This window comes from Panthera onca (genome assembly GCF_046562875.1).
Source record: "Panthera onca isolate mPanOnc1 chromosome E1 unlocalized genomic scaffold, mPanOnc1 haplotype 2 h2.Chr16_ul_5, whole genome shotgun sequence".
Classification (NCBI taxonomy): domain Eukaryota; kingdom Metazoa; phylum Chordata; class Mammalia; order Carnivora; family Felidae; genus Panthera; species Panthera onca.
In genome coordinates this window covers 362440-387490 of record NW_027675819.1, presented here as the reverse complement: position 1 = coordinate 387490, position 25051 = coordinate 362440, and the positions used below count along the sequence as shown (strand labels likewise).

At 48.2% G+C, this 25051-nt stretch overlaps 1 protein-coding gene and 1 pseudogene across 1 annotated transcript; one reads left to right on the top strand and one right to left on the bottom strand.

Moving 5' to 3' along the window:
• The first annotated feature begins 682 nt into the window (after positions 1–682).
• LOC145715167 (integrin beta-3-like) lies at positions 683–24271 on the top strand. The gene is made up of 9 exons (XM_081794828.1): positions 683–772; positions 1198–1287; positions 1991–2130; positions 3573–3997; positions 9959–10181; positions 11346–11446; positions 13865–13984; positions 19659–19825; positions 21159–24271. Exons 1-9 carry the CDS (start codon positions 698–700, stop codon positions 21222–21224), a joined length of 1407 nt encoding a protein of 468 aa, XP_081650954.1. The 5' UTR covers positions 683–697; the 3' UTR covers positions 21225–24271.
• On the bottom strand, positions 12914–13068 carry LOC144614427 (U2 spliceosomal RNA; annotated as a pseudogene).
• Positions 24272–25051: the final 780 nt, after the last annotated feature.

The following is a 25051-nucleotide window of genomic DNA, read 5'->3' as shown; positions in this document are numbered from 1 at the left end:
GGATGCTCAACCGACTGAGCCACCCAGGCACCCCTATGCTTATTTATTTTAAACGTTTTATTTATTTTTGAGAGAGAGAGGGAGAGAGAGCGCGCACGTGCGCATGCATGGGTGGGGTAGGGGCAGAAAGACGGAGACAGAGGATCAGAAGTGGGCTCTGTGCAGACAGCAGCAAGCCTGATGAGGGCCTTCAACTCACAAACCGTGAGATCATGACCCCGTCAACCAACTGAGCTGCCTGGGTTCTCTTTAATGTTTATTTATTTATTTTGAGAGAAAGAGAGAGCACACGCAGTGTGCAGGGAGGGGCAGAGAGGGAGGGAGGGAGCGAGAATCCCAAGTAGGCTCCACGCTGTCAGTGCAGAGCCTGATGCGGGGATCAGTCTCATGAACTGTGAGATCATGACCTAAGCCAAAATCAAGAGTCAGACACTCAACCAACTGAGCCAGCCAGGTGCCCTGAGATGCTTGGCTTTGACCAGCCTTTGCCTCTTCATCTGTCCCTGGAGTTCACAACTGGGTTTGTGTTGCCACTTAGTCCATTGCCTCACACTGATCATGGCGTGAAAAGGTTTCAGCACCACCACCGTCTGGGCCACAGCCCAAATCAGCCAAGTTCTAAGGTGTAGAATTCAGGTGAATTCTTAACTGACTTCCACATCCTCCCATTTTACAGGATTATCCCTCTCTGGGGCTGATGACCGAGAAGCTATCCCAGAAAAACATCAATTTGATCTTCGCTGTAACGGAAAATGTAGTCAGTCTCTACCAGGTGACTGTGCCTTCAGGGATTTCGGGAGTGGGGTCTGTATTGGGTGGAGCCGTCTCTGGGAACCCAGGCACACTAGCACGGGCCATGCTTCCCAACCAGGAAAGCCCCTCCTCCAGCCTATTCCCAGGGGCAAATGGTTCCTTTTTATGGTCTCTCTCCTCCAACCTTGAACCTCACGGGATGGGTGTGTTGGTGTTTGTGGTGCTGGAGGGGAGTAATTTATTGGGGGAGAGGGGTGTGAGAAGTTCTTTATAATTTTTCTCAGGGCTGCAAAACTGCTAGGTTTGTTCCTGGAAGTGACAAGTAAAATATCCCATCCTTCCCTCAATCTTCGTTTCAAGACCCTCATTCTGATTTGGGGAGGGCTTTTGAGATCACCCTCTTCATTTAGTCAGCCTTGTACATCTCTCTGTCTTACCTTCTAGAACTATAGCGAGCTCATCCCAGGGACGACAGTGGGGGTTCTGTCTGCCAATTCCAGCAACGTCCTTCAGCTCATTGTTGATGCTTATGGGGTAAGTGTCTCGCACTGGGGTTGGGTCTGCTAAGAATCCACCTCACTCGGCATTCCCCAGGAGGGAACGCAGATTTTGGAGTCCTGGATGTGAGTCCACGATGCAGCCTTCACTGCCTTCCTCTTATTCTTCTAGAGGCTGGCTGGTGGCCAGCACTGGGAGGAATGCAGCCTTCTGAGAGGGAAATGGCTCAGAAAGAATTGCCAGGGAGTGTCAGGAGCAGTGGGTGGAAGAGCTTAGAGAAGGTGGAAAGGAAAGAGAGGTTGGGGGTGGTGATGAGGAAGGACAGGGTGAGGGATAGGGCTCCAACAATAGAGAGAAGAGGGAGCTGAGCCAAGGGGAAGATGAGGTTGGTTAAAAATTAGGTAAAAAAAGCTACTATCCAAGGTGACCAGTGCTAGCCCTCCCTTTTTGCATGTCTCTGAGGCTTGCAGGAGGGTGTGGCTGGTTTAGATTTTACCCAGATTCAACTAGACACCAGGGGGCACAGAGAGAGAGAGAGGAGCAGACCTTGGGCAGGAAATATTGTAAGAAATAGGCTCCTAAGGATGCTCTCCTCTGGCAGCTTCTAAGCAAACCCCAGCACCCAGCACTGCCGCGGTGAGTCCATGGCCACCTGGTATTTTACTTGGGGTGGAATTGGTTCCTGTCTACTTCCTCTCGGCTCATCTCCTTAACCTTCTTTTGCCCCCTTTCTGCTCAGAAAATCCGCTCTAAAGTAGAGCTGGAAGTGCGGGACCTCCCCGAGGAGCTGTCTCTATCCTTCAACGCCACCTGTCTCAACAACGAGGTCATCCCTGGGCTCAAGTCTTGTGTCGGACTCAAGATTGGAGACACGGTGAGGTGGGCTGGGCTGGGCAGGGGCTGAAGCTTCAGCTCTGGCCCTGGCCTTTGCCCCTGAGCGTCTGTGGGCACCCTTCCATTCCTCCCCTGCACCTTCTTCCCGAAGGTCATTACAAGTTGGATATAACGGAGCTGCCAACCTTTTCCTCTGACTCCTGTTGTCTAAACTTCTCCGCTACGTGGAGATCTTTAAAAAACTTGCGTTTAGCTTACCTCTGTTTGTTTATGCACAGCTGATTGCAAATGAAAATATTTCTTACCTTTGGCCCAGTCTCCAGCCTCCCCTAAGGTAATACCTGTCTTTCCTCTACAATGTGAAATGGCAGTCACATCTACCGATAGTTGCTGAGCGCCAACTTTGTGCCAGGCATCATTCGCTGCTGGAGATTCAACAGCAAATGGAACAGGCAAAAATACCAAATACCCACTGTCATAGACTTCCAGAACGCAAATGTTCATTTTGCCTCTCAGATCCCTCTGTGGCCTCTATGGCTTTCTTTCCTTACTGGTTCTCTTCTGCTTCTGCCGATGGGGGGAGGGGTTGGTGAAGAGGGAGGGAAGCAGAAAGGGGGATAGCTATATCTCTATCACCGGTATCACCTGTATCTCTATCATTTCTGTATCTAGGTCCATCCATCTGTCCGTACACCTATCTATATTCTAGAACATGTGCACATATCCTGTCTAAGAAATATTGGCCGGAAAGGTGTTTGACTGCACAAGTGATGATGTACTATATGGAAATTAAACAGTAGATCCTGAGCCTTTGGTCACTGTGTGGCATCGTGTGGTGCCATATAGTGCTTTGTGTGTCTGGCTGACTGACCTTGTGTATAATCAGTCCAGCTGGCTTCATTGGCCAGAGAAGAATTTTTATAAGATCACAGGTTCTGTTCTGCTTGAGCTGGCTTATTTCACAGGTGGAATTAAAACACACACACACACACACACACACACATATCCAGGGGCACCTGGGTGGCTCAGTTGGTTGAGCATCCAACTTCAGCTCAGGTCATAATCTTGTAGTTCGTGAGTTCGAGCCCCACCTCAGGCTCACTGCTGTCAGTCTGTCAGCGCAGAGCCTGCTTCAGATCCTCTGTCCTTCTCTCTGCCCTTCCCCCACTTGCAGTCTCCCAAAAAATAGATATATATATAAAAAAAACCAAAACCAACCTCTCTCCTGACTGTAAATTATGTCTGTGCACCCAACCAGATACAACTGGACAACTGTCCCCAGGCTTTTCTTTTTGCTTTGCAGACCTTGGTCATTTGGAGGCTGAGGAACTCCAGGTTGCTGGGGGATGAGACACCCAGTTTGGATATTCCCGGGCAGGGCAGGGCGGGGCAGGGCGGGGCAGGGCGGGGCTTCTTTCCCTCCAGGGCTGGAGTGATAACAGGGTGCGCCTGTGTTTGAATGCGGTCTTCCTTTCCACCCAGGTGAGCTTCAGCATTGAGGCCAAGGTGCGAGGCTGCCCGCAGGAGAGGGAGAAGTCCTTCACCATCAAGCCTGTAGGCTTCAAAGACAGCCTCACCGTTCAGGTCACCTTCGACTGTGACTGTGCGTGCCAGGCCCATGCTGAGCCTTACAGCCGCCGCTGCAACAATGGCAACGGGACCTTTGAGTGTGGGGTGTGCCGCTGCGGGCCCGGGTGGCTGGGGTCCCAGTGCGAGTGCTCCGAAGAGGACTACCGCCCCTCGCAGCAGGAAGAGTGCAGCCCCCGGGAGGGCCAGCCCGCCTGCAGCCAGCGGGGCGAGTGCCTGTGTGGCCAGTGCGTCTGCCACAGCAGTGACTTTGGCAAGATCACGGGCAAGTACTGCGAGTGTGATGACTTCTCCTGCGTCCGCTATAAGGGGGAGATGTGCTCAGGTGAGTGAAACTGCACACCCTCCCGCCCCTGTACCCGCGCACGCTCGCTCGCACATCCACAGCCTCTGGAAACTTAGGCCGGGGCTTAGGTGGGCACAGGAAGGCCCAGCAGGCAGAGCCGAGTGGATGGTCCTTCCACTCCAACGGCAGAAGACAGGAAGGAGGTTCTCTGTAATTCCGCTCTGCTCCCCGCGTCCTTGCTCCTGGGGTACACAGCGGAAGGGAGCCTCTGCTCTCCTGGAGCATGGGAACGAGTGGGGGAGCCTGAAGGTGAAGACCGTTATTTTCTTTTCTTCCACCTGCCATCCTGCTAATACTTTAAATCACTGGCTCTTGATCATTTCAAGGATGCGGAACAACTCCCTTTTTAGGTTAAAAAAAAAAATCTCTGGCTGCTGGTAATTAGATTTTTAGTAGTTACAGATTCGGAAACTGCATGGTATCAGAATGCGTAGTAAAGTTGGTAGTAATTATTTTACATGAATTTGTCTTTTCATGACAAGACTTGGAAAATAGTAAAAAAGCAAGGCAATGGAGCACGTTTAACAGCCAATACACTCGGAACAATGAGTGGAAAATCATAAGCTCTTTTTACATGCTGGCACTATTTTGTTATCGCTATTGGCACTATAACGTTTTGGATTCTAGATCTGTGCTGTCAGATATAGTAGCCCCGTGTGGCTATTTATTTGTAAATTAGTCACATTGAATTATAACTTAAATAAAATTTAAATAAATTTAAGTTAAATGAAAAATGAGGGGCGCTTGGGTGGCTCAGTAGGTTAAAGCTCTGACTGCACTGCCAGGGTGTTGACTGCATAGAGCCCGCTTGGGATTCTCTCTCTCTCTCTGCCCCTCCCCCATTGGAGGTTTTTTTTTTTTTTCCTCTCTCTCAAATGAACTTAAAAAAATTTAAAAAATAAATGAAAAATGAAAAATTCATTTCCTCTGTTGCTCAGGAGCTCCACGTGGCTCGTGGCATGCTGGACAGCACAGACATGGGAAAGGATTGCCATTGAGAGGCCCAGCCTGCAAACTGGGGGTTACGATTTTGGCTCCTTCTACCTGCAGGATACTTTTTGTCCTTCTCATTACAAAATTCAGTAAAGTCTTGAGGCCCACGGAAAATCTCAACCTGGTCTTTCCTTGCCCTAAAGACTGCTCCTAGGCTACTTCCCCAGCTAGACCAAGTGGAACTAATGTGAATGTCGTCTGTATGTGCTGACAATACTTGCAGAGGCAACTAGGCAGCCTGAGTAGTTCCTGGGGCACTGGGGATAGGTTTTCACTGGATTATGGTCTCTGAGGCTTGATTCCTCTTGTGACAGAGAGATCAAAGACATTTGCAAGTTGTTTAGGATTGGTTTATGGGTGTATTGTGTGGTTAATTAACACAGATTATAATTGGCTTCTTTGGTGATCAAATCTATGGCGGAGATTGGCTTCCTTTGCAATGGGGCTTAAAGGAGCCGAACTAATCCAACCAGATGTTCACTTTAACATCTGCCTTTAAGAAAGCTTGATTAGAAAGGGCTGCCAGTGTGGTTCAGATGGTTAACTGACTCTTGATTTCGGCTCAGGTCACAATCTCAGGGTTTGTGAGTTTAAGCCCCACGATGGGCTCCTCCCTGACACTGTGGAGCTTGCTTAGGATTCTCTCTCCCTCTCTCTCTGCCCCTCTCCTGCTTGAGCTCGCTCTCTCTCTCAAATAAATAAACTTTAAAATTTATATATATATATATATATATGTATATATATATATGTATATATATATATATGTATATATATATATATGTATATGAAAACTTGATTAGAAAGGTAAATCTATGTCATTCTTTTAAAAAAAAATTAAAAAGGGGGCACCTGGTGGCTCAGTTGGTTAAGCATCCTACTTCAGCTCGGGTCATGATCTTGCAGTTTGTGAGTTTCAGCCCTGCGTCAGGCTCTGTGCTGACTGCTCAGAGCCTGGAGCCTGCTTCAGATTCTGTGTCTCCCTCTCTCTTTGCTCCTCCTGTGCCCATGCTCTGTCTCTGTCTCTCAATAAGAAATGTTAAAAAAACAATTTGATTCTAAAAAAACTTAAAAAATTTTTTTTAATGTTTATTTATTCTTGAGAGAGAGAGAGAGAGAGAGAGAGACAGAGACAGAGCATGAGTGAGGGAGGGGCAGAGAGAGAGAGAGAGAGGGAGACACAGAATCCGAAGTGGGCTCCAGGTTCTAAGCTGTCAGCACAGAGCCCGACATGGGGCTCGAACTCACAAACCTTAAGATCATGACCTGAGCTGAAGTCGGAGGCTTAACTGACTGAGCCACCCAGGTGCCCCATAAATCTATGTCATTCTAAAACATGCCCAAGTCACATAAAAAAGACTTCTTTTTATTATCTACAACATTGTTTCCTTTATTCATGTCAGCAAAATTTGACAGAGATTGGAAAAAAATGGTAGCAGGGAGATTAGGGGAGAAAGAGATCAGGCACGGACCCCCCAACAGCAGTTTGAATTAGAGGGTGAGGGAGGCATTTCAGCTCATTTTACTAGTGAATAGTACTTACATCATATTCAGAGTACCAAAAGGAATGGTAAGTTTGATGTGGGAGACCACGGGGAGTAGGGTGGGGCTGAGGGGAAGAGGGTTGTCCTACGTGAGGCCTACAGATAGCCCCTTGGGGGCACCAGGGACAGAGGGAGGGCCACTTGTCCTCCAAGCCTCCTGGTTCCTGGTCTGGTATGAGGCAGGGTGGGAGGGACCGCGGGCAGAGTGTGTTTCCTTCAGCTGCTGGCCCCACCGATGCTGCGAAACAAAGCCATCGGGTTCAGCAGCCTGCTTCCTGCCTCTCACTGGTGCAAGCACAGCTCGTCAGCAATGCGCTCCACCCAATTCAGGAGGGAACCCCAGGCAGCAGCTCAGAGGCCTCCCTCCCCCACTGCCAGCCCGGGTGTTGTGTGCCTACTGGCTGCAGGTCTGGATCCTGTGGTGCTGCCGTCACACTCCCCAGTGACGGATGCTCAGGGACACACACTTATTGAGCACCTGTTCTGTGCCAGGCGCTCAGTCCACACGGGTGAACAGGGGGCATGCGTGATTCCTGACCACTCAGTTTGTAGACCAGTTCACCATTGTCTCTTCCCTGGGCTGCTGGCCTGGTCTGTTCTTTGCTGCAAGCAGTGGCTCACGAGGGGGGCATGCTATGACTTAGCCATTTCCCCAGCCTCTGGCCTTCCCCCTCCCCGCTGGAGGCATGGTCTTTTGTGGTCATCTGTTATCAGCACTTCCTTCGGAAACATCAGGGAGTGCATCCTTCTCCCCGAGGGACTCCCCGAGGGACTCATCCTTCTCCCCGAGGGACATCCATGAGCATAGATTGATCAGACACCCCTGAGCCAGGTTCTGTGCTGTAGTGTTGTGGGATAGGGAGGCATGAATAAGACAGTTTTGCCCTTAATTAACTTACCTGAGGATAATTCACAACATGAGGCAGAACGTGCCAGATCTTAGAAGTGAGGCGTCCTTGGGGCGCCTCGGTGGCTCAGTTGGTTAAGCGTCCAACTTCGGCTCAGGTCATGATCTCGTGGTTTGTGAGTTTGAGCCCCGCGTTGGGCTCTGTGTTGACAGCTCAGAGCCTGGAGCCTGCTTCCGATTCTGTGTCTTCCCCTCTCTCTGCCCCTCCACCCACTCTCACTCTGTCTCTCAAAAATAAATAAAACATTTTTAAAAAATTAAAGAAAAGAAGTGAGTTGTCCCTGGGGAATGTTATAGGAGTCTCCTGGAGAGAGACCCAGTGTGAACAGAGGAGGCCTGGGTGGCTTCATGGAGGAAGTAGGATGTCAGACAAAGGGTCGGCTCATAAGGCAGGGAGGAGTGGGGCTGACATCGGCCTGGGAGTCACGCTCTATAGGGAGAGGTCATTCCCTCTGACCTAAAATACTTGCTCCTCCCTTACCCCTCCCCCTCCCTCATCTCCACCCCTCCCCTGCTGCCTTCTTTTCTATTTCCCTCCTCTTTCTTACACTCTCTCTTCATTTCTCACCCTCCTCCTCTGACTTTGCTGTGAACCCAGGCTCAGCCACCCTTTTGCTGGAGGGATGCCAGTCCTGTGACATTACCGCACTGTAGCTTCCTTCTGAGGGCTGACCCTGCCAGGGCTCGGGCTCGGCCTGCCGGCTCCGGCCCGCCACTCTACTTCCAGCCTCGCTCCGTGGCTGGCCTGGCAGACCATCTTCTCAAAGGTTACTTTGTTTGGCCTCACAAAGGAAACACTATGGGACAAGGGTTTCTGAGGAGGCGGAGGCCTCCGGGTGCTGCCAGACCTCTGTGGCGTCTGCCTTTCCCTGTTCGGGAGCCATCACTGAAAGCTGCTTGTAGTAGACACTGTGGGGCCCCTCCAGCTGCTGTTAGGGCTGCTGATAATGGCTCACAGCTGCCCCTTCCTTGGAATTATCTTCAGCTGACAGGAGCTGTCTTGCCCTCAGACCTGGGCCAATGACTGGTGGACAAAGGTTACACAAGACCATTCCCTTTGCCTCCGGGTGGAGCGGGCTCTACTCTCCAGATATTTGGAGCTGGGGCAGCTGACCTTATGTTTGCCATCCAGAAAGAAGCAGACATCTCTTTCCAAGGCAGCAAAGGTGTGTCTGAGTCTTGAATAGAGGATGGTGCTAGGATCACTGGCAGAGAGACTCATTGACCAAGGGCCTCTAGTCAGACCCACTGGGGTCCCTGGGGAGCAGAAGATGCCAGCTAGTGTCTGTTTGAGCCTATGCACCTCGCTCTCCTCCACCATCTTGGGGCCCATCCGCTCACACAGTGACATGATTTTGAGACCCGTTGAGGTTACTTCCCCTTGGCTCCCTGCCTTTCCTCTGATTAACAGTCAGATTTTTATTATTCATCCACTTCTTCCTGATTCGGAATCCTTGAGAATGAGTCACCCTTTCTTCTGAGTTTGGGAGAGCCAAGTTTTCAAGCCTTGTTAAGTGATTAGGGGGATGTAGCACTGAGAGTTAACACCTGCATTTAACCAATCTACCCCCTACCCCAATCTCTCTTTCCCATTCCTACATTCATGCAGTAAAGTGAGTAGGTCTTTCCTACTAGGGCTGATGGCTCTCTGCAGTACTGTGATGATACAACACAGGGCACATGCTGGTGAATGTGTGTGTGGTTCCCAGGATTTTTTTTTCTTTTTTAATGTTTATTTACTTATTTTGTGTGTGAGAGAGAGAGAGAGGGAGAGAGAGAATCCCAAGCAGGCTCCAGGCTGTCAGCCCAGAGCCTGATGCAGGGCTTGACCTCACTAACCAAACCGTGAGATCATGACCTGAGCTGAAATCAAGAGTCAGATGCTTAACCAACTGAGCCACCAGGCACCCTACCCAGGAACTTAACTAGGACACAAGCTCCACGGTAATAGGGACCTTTCCTGTCTCATTCACTGCCGAATCTCCAGTGCCCAGTGTGAGCTCAATAAATATTTGTTGCATAAATGGATAAAGAAACATTAATTGCATGCCTACTGTATTTCAGACGTTACGCTAATCCCTGCCGACGGACAAATTGATATGTCCTCTCTCACTGTGGAGCTCAAAATCTAGAAAGAGAAACAGATAGGCAAGCAAATGGGCTGGTCATGAGGGTTAAAATAGAGGCATATGTAAGTGCTGGGAGAACACGTAGTAGACAATTTGCTCCGGGGAGGTCAGAAAAAGTTATGGAGGGGAAGGAACTTTTGAGTTGAGCTTCGAAAGGTAAGTGGGAGTTTGGTAGCGATCACAGGACGAAAGGGCGTCAAGGCAGAGCTAGCAGCATGAGGCTAGAAGGATAGAAGGTGGTGACGCTTCCGTGGGGTGTTAATGAGTGGCCGTGGGAGGAGGGTGGATGAGGGTAAAGCTGGAGAGCAGGCTGAGCCACGGGTTGGGGCCCCTCACCTGCTGCCCGCCCCCTCGGGCTGTGTGCTTTCAGGTCACGGCCAGTGCAGCTGTGGGGACTGTCTGTGTGACTCCGACTGGACCGGCTTCTACTGCAACTGTACCACGCGCACCGACACCTGCATGTCCAGCAACGGGCTGCTGTGCAGCGGCCGGGGCGAGTGTAAGTGCGGCAGCTGCAAGTGCATCCAGCCCGGCTCCTACGGGGACACCTGTGAGAAGTGCCCCACCTGCCCTGACGCCTGCACCTTTAAGAAGTGAGTGGGCAGAGAAGTGAGTTGGAGCCAGTCGGGTGCTAGAAGGAGGGAGGGGGTCCCCCAGGCTAGAATCCCCAACCCTCCAGGTTCTTACTCACCAAAGCTTCAGGAGGAGGCGTCCGCTGCAGCTAAGAGGCTAGCTTTCCTCTTCCCACGGAAAAGTTTGGGCAAAGAGGGAGGGAGAGCCAACCATGCAGGGGCCAAAGTAGCACTCGCTGGACTCCAGTTGGAGAAACCCCTCTCCTGGGATGGCATCCTGAATCCCTGAGTTGGGAGGAAGGCTAAACCAGGGAACTTCTGGGGAACGTTCTCATGTTCCGATCGTGTGGGAGAGTTGGGCTGGAGTTATGAAGGATTCTGTGAAACAGGAGATGTTCGCTAGTACAAACTCCACTCATCTGGGGTCAGGGGAAGCTCCTGCCATTTCTCTTGCCACTTTCAGCAGGGCTGGGCTCATAGGCATGCAACCTGTGCATTTGTACAGAGCCCTGTGCTTAGAAGGGCCCCATGCTTGGTTTACCGCTCTGCTGGCACTGTCTTGTAATGCTTAGGGATTTTTGAACAAGGGGCCTGACATCTTCTTTTGTGCTGGGTCCCCAGATTACATGACCGGTTCTGCCTTTAAGGCTCCTCGAAGTGGCACACGCCTTACCTCCTGTCACACTCTCGGATGGGACATGAAGAAGTTTAATGAGGGGACTGGGGCCTTCTGCCTGCCAGGCCCTGCCTCTGGGTGAGGAGGAACTCCCACCCCTGAACTCCAGACCCGACCCTCTGGGTCCCCCAGAATTGTCTTACAGGGGTTTTTGTTTCGGTGTTTGTTTTCCAAGGTGGGGCAGCTTTCTGGTGTGTGGATGTCAGAGCTGGACTGACACACACGTAGGTTTGCTCCTCTCTCGTCTTTTTTGTTTCTTTATTTTTGAGAGAGAGAGAGAGAGACAGAGTGCAATTGGGGAGGGGCAGAGAGAGGGACACATAGAATCTCAAACAGACTCCAGACTCTGAGCTGTCAGCGCAGAGCCTGACGCAGGGCTCAAACTCACAGGGCTCGAACTCGAAGACGGCGAGATCATGACCTGAGCCGAAGTCGGATGCTTAACTGACTGAGCCACCCAGGCGTCCCTCTCCTCCCTTGTCTTAATCTCTGTGTCGTCTCTCTTTTAGGAAGTGTGTGGAGTGTAAGAAATTTGACCGAGGAGACCTACATAAAGAAAATACCTGCAGCCGTTACTGTCGTGATGAGATTGAGCCTGTGAAGGAGCTCAGTAAGCTCAGCATGTCTTAGAATTGTGCACATATGCGGCTGCTGAAGTTTTCAGTTGATCCCAAAACGTGTCTATGTCTCATCAGTAAAATGGAAGAGTAATCCCTGCCTCAAAGGCATGTTGTACAGACCTGATGCACACTAGGCACTTAATAAAGGCCAGCTTCCCTGAGTCCTCTTGTGCCCTCTGCTAATTTGTTCCACAGTCCCTCCCCATTCTGCTGCTTCCCGGCACCCACAGACTCAGCAAGACCCTACAGATAACTTTTAAAGTATGTAGAAATCAACCCTAACTTGACCTCCCCAGGGAGAGGAAGACAATGCATCCCATTTTACGGATGAAGAAACCTAGGCTAGGTGATGTCAGTTTAGGAGGCTAGTAACCATTTACTGAGTTTACTTAACTGAGAGTGTTCAGCAATGCCCAGGCATACTGCTCTGCTGGTTTGGAGGGAAACCTTCACCCTTATGGATTTTAGCTAAAATCATAATGCTGTAGCCTTTTTTGGCTCTCTGGAGCCCTTCCTAGAATAAGACAGATAAAAATACAGTGGTGAGCAAAACTCTTGCCTGCAGTCATTGTAGTTTGAATTTCTTTTTTTTTTTTTTTTTTTTTTTTTAAATTTTTTTTTTTTTTCAACGTTTATTTATTTTTGGGACAGAGAGAGACAGAGCATGAACGGGGGAGGGACAGAGAGAGAGGGAGACACAGAATCGGAAACAGGCTCCAGGCTCTGAGCCATCAGCCCAGAGCCTGACGCAGGGCTCGAACTCACGGACCGTGAGATCGTGACCTGGCTGAAGTCGGACGCTTAACCGACTGCGCCACCCAGGCGCCCCTGTAGTTTGAATTTCACCTTGACCAAAAAGGGGATAATCTTTGTTGCTGTCAGCACATCTGATGTTATCTGGGTCAGCTAGGCATTGGTTGGTCTAGGGAGATGGCAATCTCTCCTGAGATAGCTGTCTCTCACGAAGGCAGGAAACATGTTTTCAGTGAGAGCCACAGTGAGACACAGCCAGTCAGTCGGCTTCTGGCTTGGGGTGTTACAGAAAAGGGTCAGCTCTCTGGATCCTTTGGCTAATATCAGAAGTGGGGCTGGTGGGGGGGGGGGGTGAGGGGCATGATTTGGGGATTGAGTTTGAAGAGACGGCTTTTCCTCCTGAGGAGAATCGGTATGCTGTGATTAGCTCAGGCGGGCAAGACTGCTGAGAGAGATGTGAGATGTTTTTATTACCTAGACCAGAGGGGAATCTCAGGTTAGTTGAAAGTATTTCTCTTACCCCCACCCCCGTGCCATGATAATCATAAAGATAAATGCTTGTTTGTATGGAATTGTGTAACTTATAAAAGTTAGGCAAGTATCTTTTCATACACATGATCTTGTCTTTTTCTCAGCCACCTAGTAGAGTAGAACTGTGGTACTGTTGTTATCTTCATTTTGCAGATGAGGAAACTGAATCTCAGGAAAGCTACATAACTTGCCCGAACAAGTTAAGCTTAGAATGAATCTGGAAATCCTTACTCTTTCCACTGTACTCTTATACCACTAGTTTTCGGGCGGCTCATTGAGTTCAAGTCTGATACTACACTTGATCTTAGCCAAAAGGCCGAGAAACAATCATTGAGTTCAAGTCTGGTGTGCTCTGAGACTCCTGTTTTAGTTCTGTTCCATCACGTACTTGTGTTGTGATCTTGGTGCATTTGCTTAACATCATCGTGTGTCAGTTTTACCTGTCTGGTTGCATCACTATAGGACGTGGTGCAAATGATAGAGGGGCACCTATAGTTTCCCTGTCAGAATAAGAGGCTTCAGAATTAGAAGGGGTGAAGCCTACAAAAAAGTGATGGGAGTCAGAGAAGAGAGGCTGGCTCTGGAGAGGAACACTGGATCAGACGCAGAAACGGAAGAAATGTAAGGGCTTTGCCAACAAACTATTGAGAATAGTTGAGCCAGGAGGGAAAGGAAAGAGAGGGAAGGGAACACCCTTCTCTATTAGGTACTGTTCACTTGACATCATTTAGTTCTCTACCAGTGTTGTGAGGTGGGTTATCCTTTTCCTTTCATAGATGAAGAAAGAGCCAATGAGGTCAAGTAACTTCCCCAATATTACGCAGCTGACAGGTGGTAGAGCCAGGCTTTGAATCACACTGTGTCATGTGTTCTGTCATGTCCCTTCCAAGGGAAGGAATACGAACCAAAAAGGGTCTGGGAGGGACAAAATTCAGCAGCGAGGGTCATCTAGAGGCAATTGCCAGGCACAACAGCCATCTCAAGTCTAGGCATCTTGCCTAATGTCAGGCATAGGGTTTCCTGTTGCATACTTTCTCAGAAGTCCCATGACTGGGGTTTGGGGATGGCCCCGTCTTCCAGGAATTGCCTTGTTTTTCACTCTCCCATATTTTCCCCTTCCTCAGAGGATACTGGCAAGGATGCAGTGAACTGCACGTACAAGAATGAAGATGACTGTGTTGTCAGATTCCAGTACTATGAAGACTCCAGTGGAAAGTCCATTCTCTATGTGGTAGAGGAGCCAGGTACGTGAACCGCCAGGGCCCCTGACACTGCACCTATAGGGAGAGGGAGAGCCACGTTAGGCAGCAATTTCCACCCATTACGCCTCTTACACAGAACAGCCAAGTTAAGACTACCTTACAAGTGGTAAGTTAGGGCCTGTCATCTGGGGGTGGGAGATATTTAAATACCAATCTTTGTGAGAAAGTGACTTGCTAATTGAGGAGGCAGAAAAAGAAGGTGAGTAAGGAAAGGAAGAAGGTAGATATGGATCCCACGAAGGGACAAAATACATCCTGGCATTTTTTTGAGGTGACAGTATTAAGAAGTGAGGAATTTAAAGTCTGGGACTCTTCAGCATCCGCTCCACTTAAGGTCAGGTGGTTGCCAAGGGCAACCTGTTCGCTGCTTCAGAGGAAGGCCTGATGCTTTGAGGTGTTGACCTTACCAGGGTCACCATGAGACACAGTACTGGCTTTGAGGCACCAAGCCAAGGTGTTCTGAGCACTGAAAAGATAGTGCTTGCTCTCACAGCCTTCTGGAAGCAGGAGGAGCTCATCCGTCATACACAGACCAACCACAGGTTTGTCGCCATCCAGTGTAGTAGATTAGCTCTCTTCCCCTTACCACCCCCGTCTCCTTCCTTTCTCTTACACAACAGACGAAGCGATGAATCACTAGAAAATATTTTCGAGTACTTATTGTATATCAGCCAGTAGACTAGGTGCTGGGAATATAACAATAAATCAAGCAGATGTGGCACTCACAGGCCAGGGGGAGAGGGACATGTAAATTGATAGTGATACTGCTGAGGGACAAGGGCTGTGCCAAGGCGGGGGGTAGACAGGAGCTTCTATGAGTGAAGGAACAATGTCTGAAGGCAGAGACTAAGTCAGTTGGTTGCTCGTCAGTTGATTCCTACAGCTGTAGAAATTTCTTCAAATCCTCCTTCAGACCAGGGTCCAGCAAACACTTTCTGTTCAGGGCCAGGGGTTAAATATTTTAGGCTTTGGCGGCACCTGGGCGGCTCAGTTGGTTAGGTGTGTGACTCCTGATTTCAGCTCAGGTCATGATCTCATGGTTCATCGGTTTGAGCCCCACATTGTGCTCCGCACTGACAGTGTGGAGCCTGCTTGGGATTCTCTCTCTCTCTCTCTCTCTCTCTCTCTCTCTCTCTCTCTCTGCCCCTCACCCACTCGTGCTTTCTCTGTCTCAAAATAAATATTTTAGGCTTTGTGGGCCTTGTGGTCTCTGCCATGACTACTCTGCCATTGTAACAGGAAGGCAGCCATAGTCTATATTTAATGCACAAGCCTAAGTATATTTAGAAAGACAGGTGGCAAGCCACATTTGGCTCCCAGACAATAGCTTGCTGGCCCCTGCTTTAGGAAAGTGGGTCTCCAACTTTTCTATGTTCCCCTTGCTAAAAAATCGAGAGTCCTGAGCCCCATGCTGCTTCCATGAGCCTCTATGTTCTTTTTATTTGATTTTTTATTACATTTTTAAATGTTCATTCATTTTTTGAGAGAAAGATGGAGCACGAGTCGAGAGAAAGATGGGAGGGGCAGAGGGAGAGGGAGACACAGAATCCGAAGCAGGCTCCAGGCTCTGAGCCCAACGCAGGGCTCGAACCCATGAACTGTGAGATCATGACCTGAGCCAAAGTCAGACACTTAACCGACTGAGCCACCCAGGTGTCCCCAGCCTCTGTGTTCTTGAATAGTGCTCCTGGCAGTTGTGAGACGCCCCAATATTTGAGTGCCTCTGCTTTGGACACATCACTTCCCCTAGTGAGCCTTCTCAGACCTCCTCCATCATCCTTTCTTCTGATTCGGTTGGGTGCTCCTGTTTGAGTCCCAGAGCAGCTGTGTTTCCCTTAGATGGGCCTTCATTCCACCATTAACTTGCTTCTTTAATCACCCATCTCCCTCAGTAGATCACGTGCCCCACGAACACACGAACCATCTGTCTTATCTATCGTTATATCTCCATACTTGGCTCAGTCATCTACAGAGAAGATACTTAGTAAACGGGTTTTGAATGAGTTACTAGGACTGATTATTCGAGTTGACAGGCAGGCTTGCATACATGTTGATAACCTGCTCGGAGAACTTTGGCTGCTTGGAGAAGGAAGCGGGTGACAGTGGAAAGAAGCTCTACTACATCCGGGTCAGCCAGGGTGTTGCTGGCTGCATGGGTACCGGAGAGCATGGCGCCCCCTACCGTGATATTGTTCACCTGCCTTTCCCAGGGCTCTCACCCTTCAGAAGGGAGAAGGAAGGTAAAGGAAAGGGTATGACCTTAATTTTATTTAGCGACTCAAGGGAAAGCTGACATGGGAAGGGGAGAGGGCAGAGTCTGGGTATGTATCTGTGGGGGAGCACATGTGGATTATTTGGCCATGACCCCTCACACTTTCCCGCCCACCTGTGTTAACACGTTTCATGGATTTTTCCACACCCGCCCTATTTGCACCTTTGTGCTTTCTCATTTTTGAAGGGCAGTACGTTCTTGCTTTGGGGTTTAACGTTACTTCATCTCTGCTATAACAATCCTTGCAGGTGCTTCTGCTGTAACACCAAAATCTTTTGGCTTGATATTCTTAGATGGAATCCACTACTTGGAATTATGGGGCAGAAAGATGGTGATAACCTGAGCTGGTACAAATAACCCCCCAGGGTGGGGGGTGGAGTAGCTTTTCTGATGTAGATTCCATCCTCCACATGAGGAGATGGGACCCCAGACCCATATTCCCTATCTTGTTGCCCTGGAATTCTGAATTTGACCTCTCTTCTCACCTACCGCCCCCAACTATTTTCAGGGGTTCTGGCTTTGTGCAGAATGTGTCATCTGAGGTCCCAGAGCATAGGAGGGGATTATTCTCATTCTCTTCCCCAACTCATGCCTTTGCGGATGGTCTCCCTGAAGGGCTGGGCCACTGCAAGGCAGTAGAGACAGCACTGCCAAAGGGCTTGGCCTTGACTGGGTGGTGTTCAGCCTACTATGTGGAGTGGGCTCCGCTGAGCTGGGTCCTTATCACTCCCAGATAGAGTTGCCTCGTCGAATACAATATGTCCCATTCAACATTTAGTACCTACTTAGGCTGAAAAATTATTGTTTATCTGAAATTCAAGTTTAACTGGATTTCCTGTGCTTTTGTCAAACCTGCCAGCCCTGCCCAGTCTTTCCTGACCTTGGGTCTCCACGATGGGTCCTCATCACCGTGGCTGAGAGAGCTCTCTAGAGACTAGCTGATCTCATCATCTTCTTCCGGGAATCCTGCCATCTACTCCTTTCAGGACAAATGCTTAATAGATGTTTTTGCCTGAAGACCTCTTGACATTCTACTTGTCCTGCCCATACTGACATGCAGAATTGAAGAGATTTCACTCTGAGGTTTGAGGGTCAGCCCTCTCTTCCCAAGAATTCATAATTGTTGTTCCCGGAAAAGCTGGTGCCCTTCACTCCTGGGAACTCAGACACTGGAACCTCACAGCCTCTCTCCAGATGCTCCTTTAATTATAGACAGGTTATAATTTGGTAGCTTGGGAAATAGCCAGCTTGGGTCTGCATCGGTGGTTGTTTTTGGGTCATGTGTGGTGAGCATAGGGTGTATGTTTAGAGAAGAAGGTGGGAGACAGTGTGGAAAGTAGGCATGACCACCTCTCCAGACCCATCAATACCCGTATATTCAAACACCTAATTACATAACACCTGAGAAGTTACTGGAGTGAGGTCACCCATCAGACACCTGTGGTTTATGGGAAGCAGAGCTCTGCAGAGCACAGTCAGCTTGGTCTTCAGAGGGGTGATGCACCTCTGTCTGTGTTGGTTGTTGACTAGGGTTGAACAGGAAGTCGGCTTTCGATAGGGTTAGGATTAAAGATGACGAAATATTTTGGGAAGGAACCCAAAATATTGTCTGGGTTGGCAGGCTTCCTGGTCTCTGTGCTAACAAGGACATTAGGTTCCCAGCCCTCAGAGATGTACATATCCAAACCAGAGAAACAAATACAAATGCCTAAGGAGCTAGGTAAATAAATTAGTGAAAACAGGTGTAACAAGAACACGAGTAATAATGGTAGCTGATAGTTATTGAGCACTGAGTCTGTGCTAGGCAGTGTTCTGAGTTCTTTAAATATATTTAACTTATTTGTTTATTTTTACAGGTTTCTTTTTTTTTAAATATTTATTTTGTGGGAGAGAGAGAGAGAGAGAGAGAGAGAGAGAGAGAGCATGCACGAGTTGGGGAGAGGGGCAGAGAGAGAGGGAGAGAGAGTCCCAAGCAGGCTTCATGATCAGCATGGAGCCCGATGCCTGGGTGGCTCAGTTGGTTAGGCGTCCTACTTCAGCTCAGCTCACGACCTTGCAGTTCGTGGGTTCAAGCCCCTATTGGGCTCTGTGCTGACAGCTCAGAGCCTGGATCCTGCTTCAAATTCTGTGTCTCCCTCTCTCTCTGCTCCTCCCCCACTCATGCGCACTCTCTCTCTCTCTCTCTAAAAAAGAAATAATCCTTAAAAAAATAAATAAGTTGGGGTGCCTGGGTGGCGCAGTGGGTGTTCGACTTCAGCTCAGGTCATGATCTCACAGTTCGTGAGATCGAGCCCCGCGTTGGGCTCTGTGCTGGCAGCTCGGAGTCCGGAGCCTGCTTCGGATTCTGTGTCTCCCTGTCTCTCTGCCCCTCCCCCATACATGCTCTGTCTCTCTCAAAAATAAATAAACGTTAAAAACAATTTTTAAAAGTATATATTTAACTTAACTATGCTTCATAAGTTTTGGAATTCAGTGCTATTACTTTCTCCATTTTAAACATGGAGAGATAGGAAACAGACACCCAGAAAGGTTAAATAGTTTATCAAAGGTCACATAGCAAAGTAAGTTGTCAGCCAGGATTCGAACCCTGGCGGTCTAGCTCCAGAACCCACAGTAGCACAGCCTCCATGACAAGTTAACATGTTGCCTCTGTTTAGTGGAGAAAAGAGGGTGGTGACAAGTCTGGCAAACTAGAAAATGTGTCCCATCTAAAGGGGACAGCAGCTACTCACATCTAACCAGAGCTGCCCTGTGGGTGCAGTGTTTCCAGACCTTTTTATTTATGTTTAAAAAAATTTTTTTTACTTTTATTTATTTTTGAGAAACAGAGTGAGACAAAGCGTGAGCAGGGGAGGGGCAGAGAGAGAAGGAGACACAGAATCTGAAGCAGGCTCCAGGCTCTGAGCAAGCAGTCAGCACAGAGCCTGATGCGGGGCTCGAACCCACAAAGTGTGAGATCATGACCTGAGCCGAAGTCAGACGCTCAACCGACTGAGCCACCCAGGCGCCTCTATTTATTCATGTTTTTAAAGGGAAGAAGAAGAATCTGAAGTTTTAGGGGGATAATCTCCTGATTATTCCATGCTGCCAACAAAATAAAAATTTAATCAAGCTTTTGTTTTAAATCCAGTAGAGTTAACATAAAATCAACTTTTTAATAAACACTTGAGTAGGTTAGATTCTACCGGGGGTGACCTGCTTATGACCTCTAATTTAAACTACTCAGGACAGATTATTGCTGTCTTAAATATTGGTGCTCCCCCCCCCCCTTTAAAAATTTTGATTTATTTTGTAAACCCTGTTTCCCTCAGAGAGATTTCTAGTAATTTCTTACTTGGTCAGGTTGCCTTTACAACGTCCCTGCTCTGTGCTCTCTCCTGACAGAGTGTCCCAAGGGTCCTGACATCCTGGTGGTCCTACTCTCAGTGATGGGGGCCATTTTGCTCATCGGCCTTGCTACTCTGCTCATCTGGAAGCTCCTCATCACCATCCATGACCGGAAGGAGTTTGCTAAATTTGAGGAAGAGCGAGCCAGAGCAAAATGGGACACAGTAAGAGTCGGGGCTGGGCATTTTCTTAAGTCATTGGTTTGAGAGCCTCAACTGGAAATAGTAGGTACTTAGGGGAGCCAGGTTCAGCCAGCACCATAATTTCCCAGTTAGTCTCTGTTGTGGAAATTGGGAGATGGTCCTGTTGTCTTTATTATTCCTGAAAACCACCTGAGTCTCTCACTGCCACACAGTGACCATAGGTCCCATAGGTGAGAACTGACTGAGTACAGGTAGGGCCCAGCTCTGCTCTGGACACTGACATAATCAAAAGGAAACATATTCTCTAATTGAGGAAGACAGGACAAATGATGGGGGGTGGGGAACGTTATTATTGCCAGTTTGTAGATAAGAAAACTGAGCACAGAGACGTTCAACAGCTTGCCCAATTGTGGGAGAGAATCAAGTTATGATAGAAATGACTCTTTGGGCCAGCCTCTTAAAACATATCCTCTCTGCAATTTATTCTGATTGCATTCAATCAAGCATCTATTGAGAACTTTCTATATACTTAATTTTGCTCTGTTCTCCTTTGGCTCATCTTCCACATTCTGACTTTTTTTTCTGGACCTTCCAAAATGGCTGTTTGAGTCCATGAATGTCTAGCGGGAGGCTGAAAGTTTGTTCTCATTTGATGGTCACCTCAGGCCTTGGTACTCAAGGGTCCCAAGAAACTTGAGATGTTTCTGTTCGTACAGTGTAGAAATCTGGAATCTCAGCGGCACATGAGAATGTGTTGTATTTCTTGAAATGGGACTCCTAAAGACGGCCAGATCTTATGGGATTTATCACTTTTTGTTAGAAAATAATTTGGGCAACCCAGTGAGGGTCTTATTTTTTCCTGCTAACATGACAGTGGGTAGCGCTTGGAAGGATGAGATGAGAACAAATTAAAATTATTTTGAGTGAAAGCTATCCTCTCTGTTTCAGCTACCACCTGCTACATTTCTCGTCTCTGCCCGCATCCGCCAGCATAGTCACAACAAAAGAAAAAAAAAATTGGAGAAGGGCAAAAGAGAGAGTTCAGGAGAGAAGCAGGAAATAGATACTGGCTACAAGTGGTACTGAGGTGTTTGGGGATCACCAAAAAGTAATGGGTTGAATTCAACCCCTTCGAAACAGCAGCACAATGGCATTCCACTTTCTCTCTCCTCTTATTTCCTACCCACTCCCATCTCAGGAGCGAATATGGGGTTACAATGAGCATTAAGCGATTCATGGATGGTGTAGCCCGGAGAAAGGTGTCTTGGGTAAACTCTTCAGGCGAAATGTAATCATTGAGGGCAGGGAACAATTGAGGAATTCACTGTAAGACACATTTCTGTTCTCTCCGCAGGCCAACAACCCACTGTATAAAGAGGCCACATCCACCTTCACCAACATCACCTACCGGGGCACTTAATGACAAGCAGTCATCCTCAGTTCACTGTCAGGCTGTCCCAGAATTGTGGACACATCTGCTGTCATGTTTACAGGGAACGAAATCCGTGGGGCAGGATCGGGGGCTGGGAGTGGGGTGGGTTACAAGAATGTCAGTATGTGGAGGTGTGGGTCTCTGTGCGTGTGTGCGCGTGAGTGTGCTGCATGTGGGGGAGTGTGTAATTTAAAACTTGAGGTGTGTCCAGACACGTGGAGCTCCTCAGCCTTTGTCCGCAGAATGCCTCCTTCAGGGATCCTTCCTGCTTAACCTTAGGGTGACCCACGTAGCTGAGCAGGTACTGTTCATTACCTCACTGAGAAGCCAGCTTTCCTTTTCCGGCCATTTCTCCCGAAGAGAAGGGCAGGGCTGAGCCTCTCGTTCCAGAGGAAGGGGCCTTGACTCTGCCTTGAGTTGACGGTTCTTGGGTCCGACGCTCAGCAGCTCTGATAGCAAATGCTGGGCTCCGCAGCCTTGTCGTGTCATCTGGACTTTGATCTCCTTTGCCTTCCCTCAGGCTGACGGAGAAATCAGAAGCAAGAGCAGCCATCGGAGTTGCCTATGTCTTTTGCTGTCCCCTCAATCCAGTATGGTTCTCTCACAAGGGGAGCCCTTGCCAGCAATTCTGTTGGGAGTGAGGATGGGAAGGCCACTCAGGGGTCATGCATGGCCTGGATGAATGTGCCAGAGTCCCCCAGTTCATAATCATCACCCTTCACATTTGTCTCCTTGGCACCCCACCCTAGAAGTTCGATTGGAGGACGCGTGTTACCCTTAGACCAGCATCACCTCTTTACCTGCTACGTCTACACTCTCACTGCTGTAGACATTTGCTACATACTGGGAATTTCTTTCATGACCGGACGCTTTTCCTCCCAGGGAGAGTGCTGTGATGAGAGCCAGAGATCTGGCCCCACCCTTCAGGCCCTCTGCCCCTTGTCCAAGGCACCCCCCCGCCCCTACACCCAATCTGGTGCTTCTGTGTGCTACATCCATCCATGGGGCTGATTGCACTTATCTACCTCTTGGCTGTCTTGTGAAGGAATCATTCCCATGGGTCTCTGAGTCTGCTGGGCATATGTGCCACATTTAGAATGATGGGCCAGTTGTATCAGCGTGTGTGGCCTATTCTCCTATGGGCTGGGCAACCTCATTTTAACTCAGTCTTTAATCTGAGAGGCCACAAGTGCAATTTTATTTTATTTTTCTCATTGGGTCACCTGAAACCATGATGAGGCTTGCTTAATCTAAAGGAACATGTACAGAAACACATTTGCATTATATTTTGTAGTTTTATTTGAGGAGGAAGGAGCATATTTAAAAACAAACAAACAACCCCACATAGACTTGGGATGGATACAGACCCTCCCACTTGGCATCATTCATAGGGAGTTGCTGCCCATTTGCTGGATCTGTAGGGGCTCTCTCATCCTGGGAGCCTGTGGGGATGGCCCCACGGGCATGCTGGGCCATTCTGAGCAGGAGGGGTACAAGTGGTTCTTTTCTCCTAGCAGTTGCTTCCTTGGTGTTCACATTGGTCTAAACATTAACAACCACCCTCACCCCCCATTCATCAAGAAAAAGGAAAGAGCTATAGACAGTGGTCTGACGATCAGAAAATGTAAGTCCTGGCCTCATTGTTGCAGCTGAGGAAGTTTTACCCTTAATTAAGGCAAGCCTCTCTTCCTTCCCTTCGGGGCTCAGTTTTCTAGTTTGAAAAATGATAGTTTGGACCAGCCAGTCTGGAAGGTGTCTTTCAATATTGATAATCTGAGATGCTGGGATTTACTGTGGCATCAGACATACAGTCAAGATTCCATGAGATGTTGATACTACTTTTTTTGTTAAGTTGGGAGATCTGAGAGACCAGCTTTTGCAAGAGCAGATGTCATTCCACATCACCTTTCTCAATGAAAAAGCCTCATTCTGTCCTCTCTTAGAGCCCCTTCTCCAATGTTTGTTAGCAGTCACATTTCCTAATGTAGCACTTAAGCTCCACTTAGTTTATTATTCCTTAGCTCACTTTGCACACGTTTGCATCCACATATAAGGGAGAGGAATCCATTAAGAAGTAGCTGAAATGTGTATTCTGTATTCGTGTGTTAACACTGAGAATAAGCCTTGGAATTAGGAGTAGGGCAAATGACTGAGCCTTGTCTCACCCATGGATTACTCTTTACTGAAAGGGATGGTAGTACAGTAGAGGGGTAAATGGGGGAGGGGAGGGTCGATAATGAATCCCAGAAGTTTAGAACCTAACTATACCCTTTGGCTACTGAGACAAGAGTCCATTAAAGCAGTAGTTGGACCTTTTCTTTAGATAAGATGGTTTATATGAAGACACTATATCAAAGGAGGAAGAACATATATTTAAAGGATGAAAAAATCAGTAGGACTCTTTGAGCTTCTGGAAAGAGACTCCTAGGCTTTAAAAAGGCGCCGGGTGGTTCAGTTAGGTGTTTGACTTTGGCTGAGGTCATGAACTCACATTTCGTGAGTTCCAGCCCCACATCAGTCTCTGTGCTGACAGCTCAGAGCCTGGAGCCTGCTTCGGATTCTGTGTCTCCCTCTCTCTCTGTTCCTTCTCTGTTCACGCTCTCTCAAAAATAAATAAAGATTAAAAAAAAAAAAAGACCAATACTCTTTGTATGCGGGGAGAACCTGTAGCTGCGTTCGCAAGACAGCAAATGGCAGTCAGTTTGGGCATCACGTAGGGTGAACATCTAAATAGTATTTTGGTATCAGCACAGCCCAAAGAAGTTATTTATTTGTGCTCAGCTCATCTGGAGAGAATGTATGTTCAGTCTCAGGGTGTGTGGATAGTAATGGGAAGCTTGGGATGCTCCTGACAAGTTGTCACATAACGAATCCCTTCTTTCTCTCTCAGATATTCCTAGACCATCCATGATTTCAAGATCCCTCTCTTTGTTAGGTATTCCTGGTTGAAATGACTTAAGTGCCTTCCTGACTTCCTAACCACCCCCTCTGTTTGAATTGTGCAACAGTAAATTAAATGTGCTTTCCAAAAAGAATTGACCTAAGGCTGCCCAGTTCTTCCTGTGTTGTTATTTCTGTTTTCTTTGGGTGAAAAGAGTAAATGTCATCGCCTCAAAAATGATTATTTTAGAACAAGCCTGTTTCCAAATGTAACCAAATGATGACCACCACGGGGACTGAAGTTTACTCCAGAACCCAGAGCGTTTCTTTAGACTTTCATAATGTTTTCAAACTGAGTAGGTTATTGCTGTTCTAAGAGTTGGAGTTTTTTGTCTTTTAATTGGGGATTTTTTAGGAACTTGTGCAATCTCAATAGAACAGACTGTCAGTTTGGCCTAGGTTTTGTTTGCAGGAGGCATAAATCAGTACAATAAAGGCTTGATGGCAGATTATTGACAGGATCATTTAAATGCCCAGCTTTAGGGGGAAAAATGCCCAACTTTTATTTAAGGAATTGGGTCTCAAAATGTGGTTTGAGGACCAGCAGCCTCCATATCACCTGGGAAGTTGTTAGGAATAAAAATGCACAGGCCACGCCCCAGGGCTACTAACTCAGAAAATCTGAGATGGGGCCGGGCCCGGTGTTCTGTTTCAGCAAAGCCCTCCCTGTGATTCTGCTGCTTACTCAAGTTTGAGAACCACTGACTTAAGAAGTCACTTACCTGTCCTTCTGGCTTACTAAGTTTGCAGTTAAATCATCTCAGTTACTAAAAGATTATGAATACAGCTTGGCGGGTATATTAAGAGAACCAAATATCTACCCACACAAAATGAAAATGCACTTTTGATCCATTTTCCAAATTAAGTGATCAGAG

Bases quoted from the DNA above. Each gene is read 5' to 3' on its own strand.
- LOC145715167 (XM_081794828.1), top strand. From the start codon at position 698: ATGACCGAGAAGCTATCCCAGAAAAACATCAATTTGATCTTCGCTGTA. The intron at 2,131-3,572 runs GTGGGCTGGGCT...CACCCAGGTGAG, and splicing joins AAGATTGGAGACACGGTGAG to CTTCAGCATTGAGGCCAAGG. The intron at 10,182-11,345 runs GTGAGTGGGCAG...TCTCTCTTTTAG, and splicing joins GACGCCTGCACCTTTAAGAA to GAAGTGTGTGGAGTGTAAGA.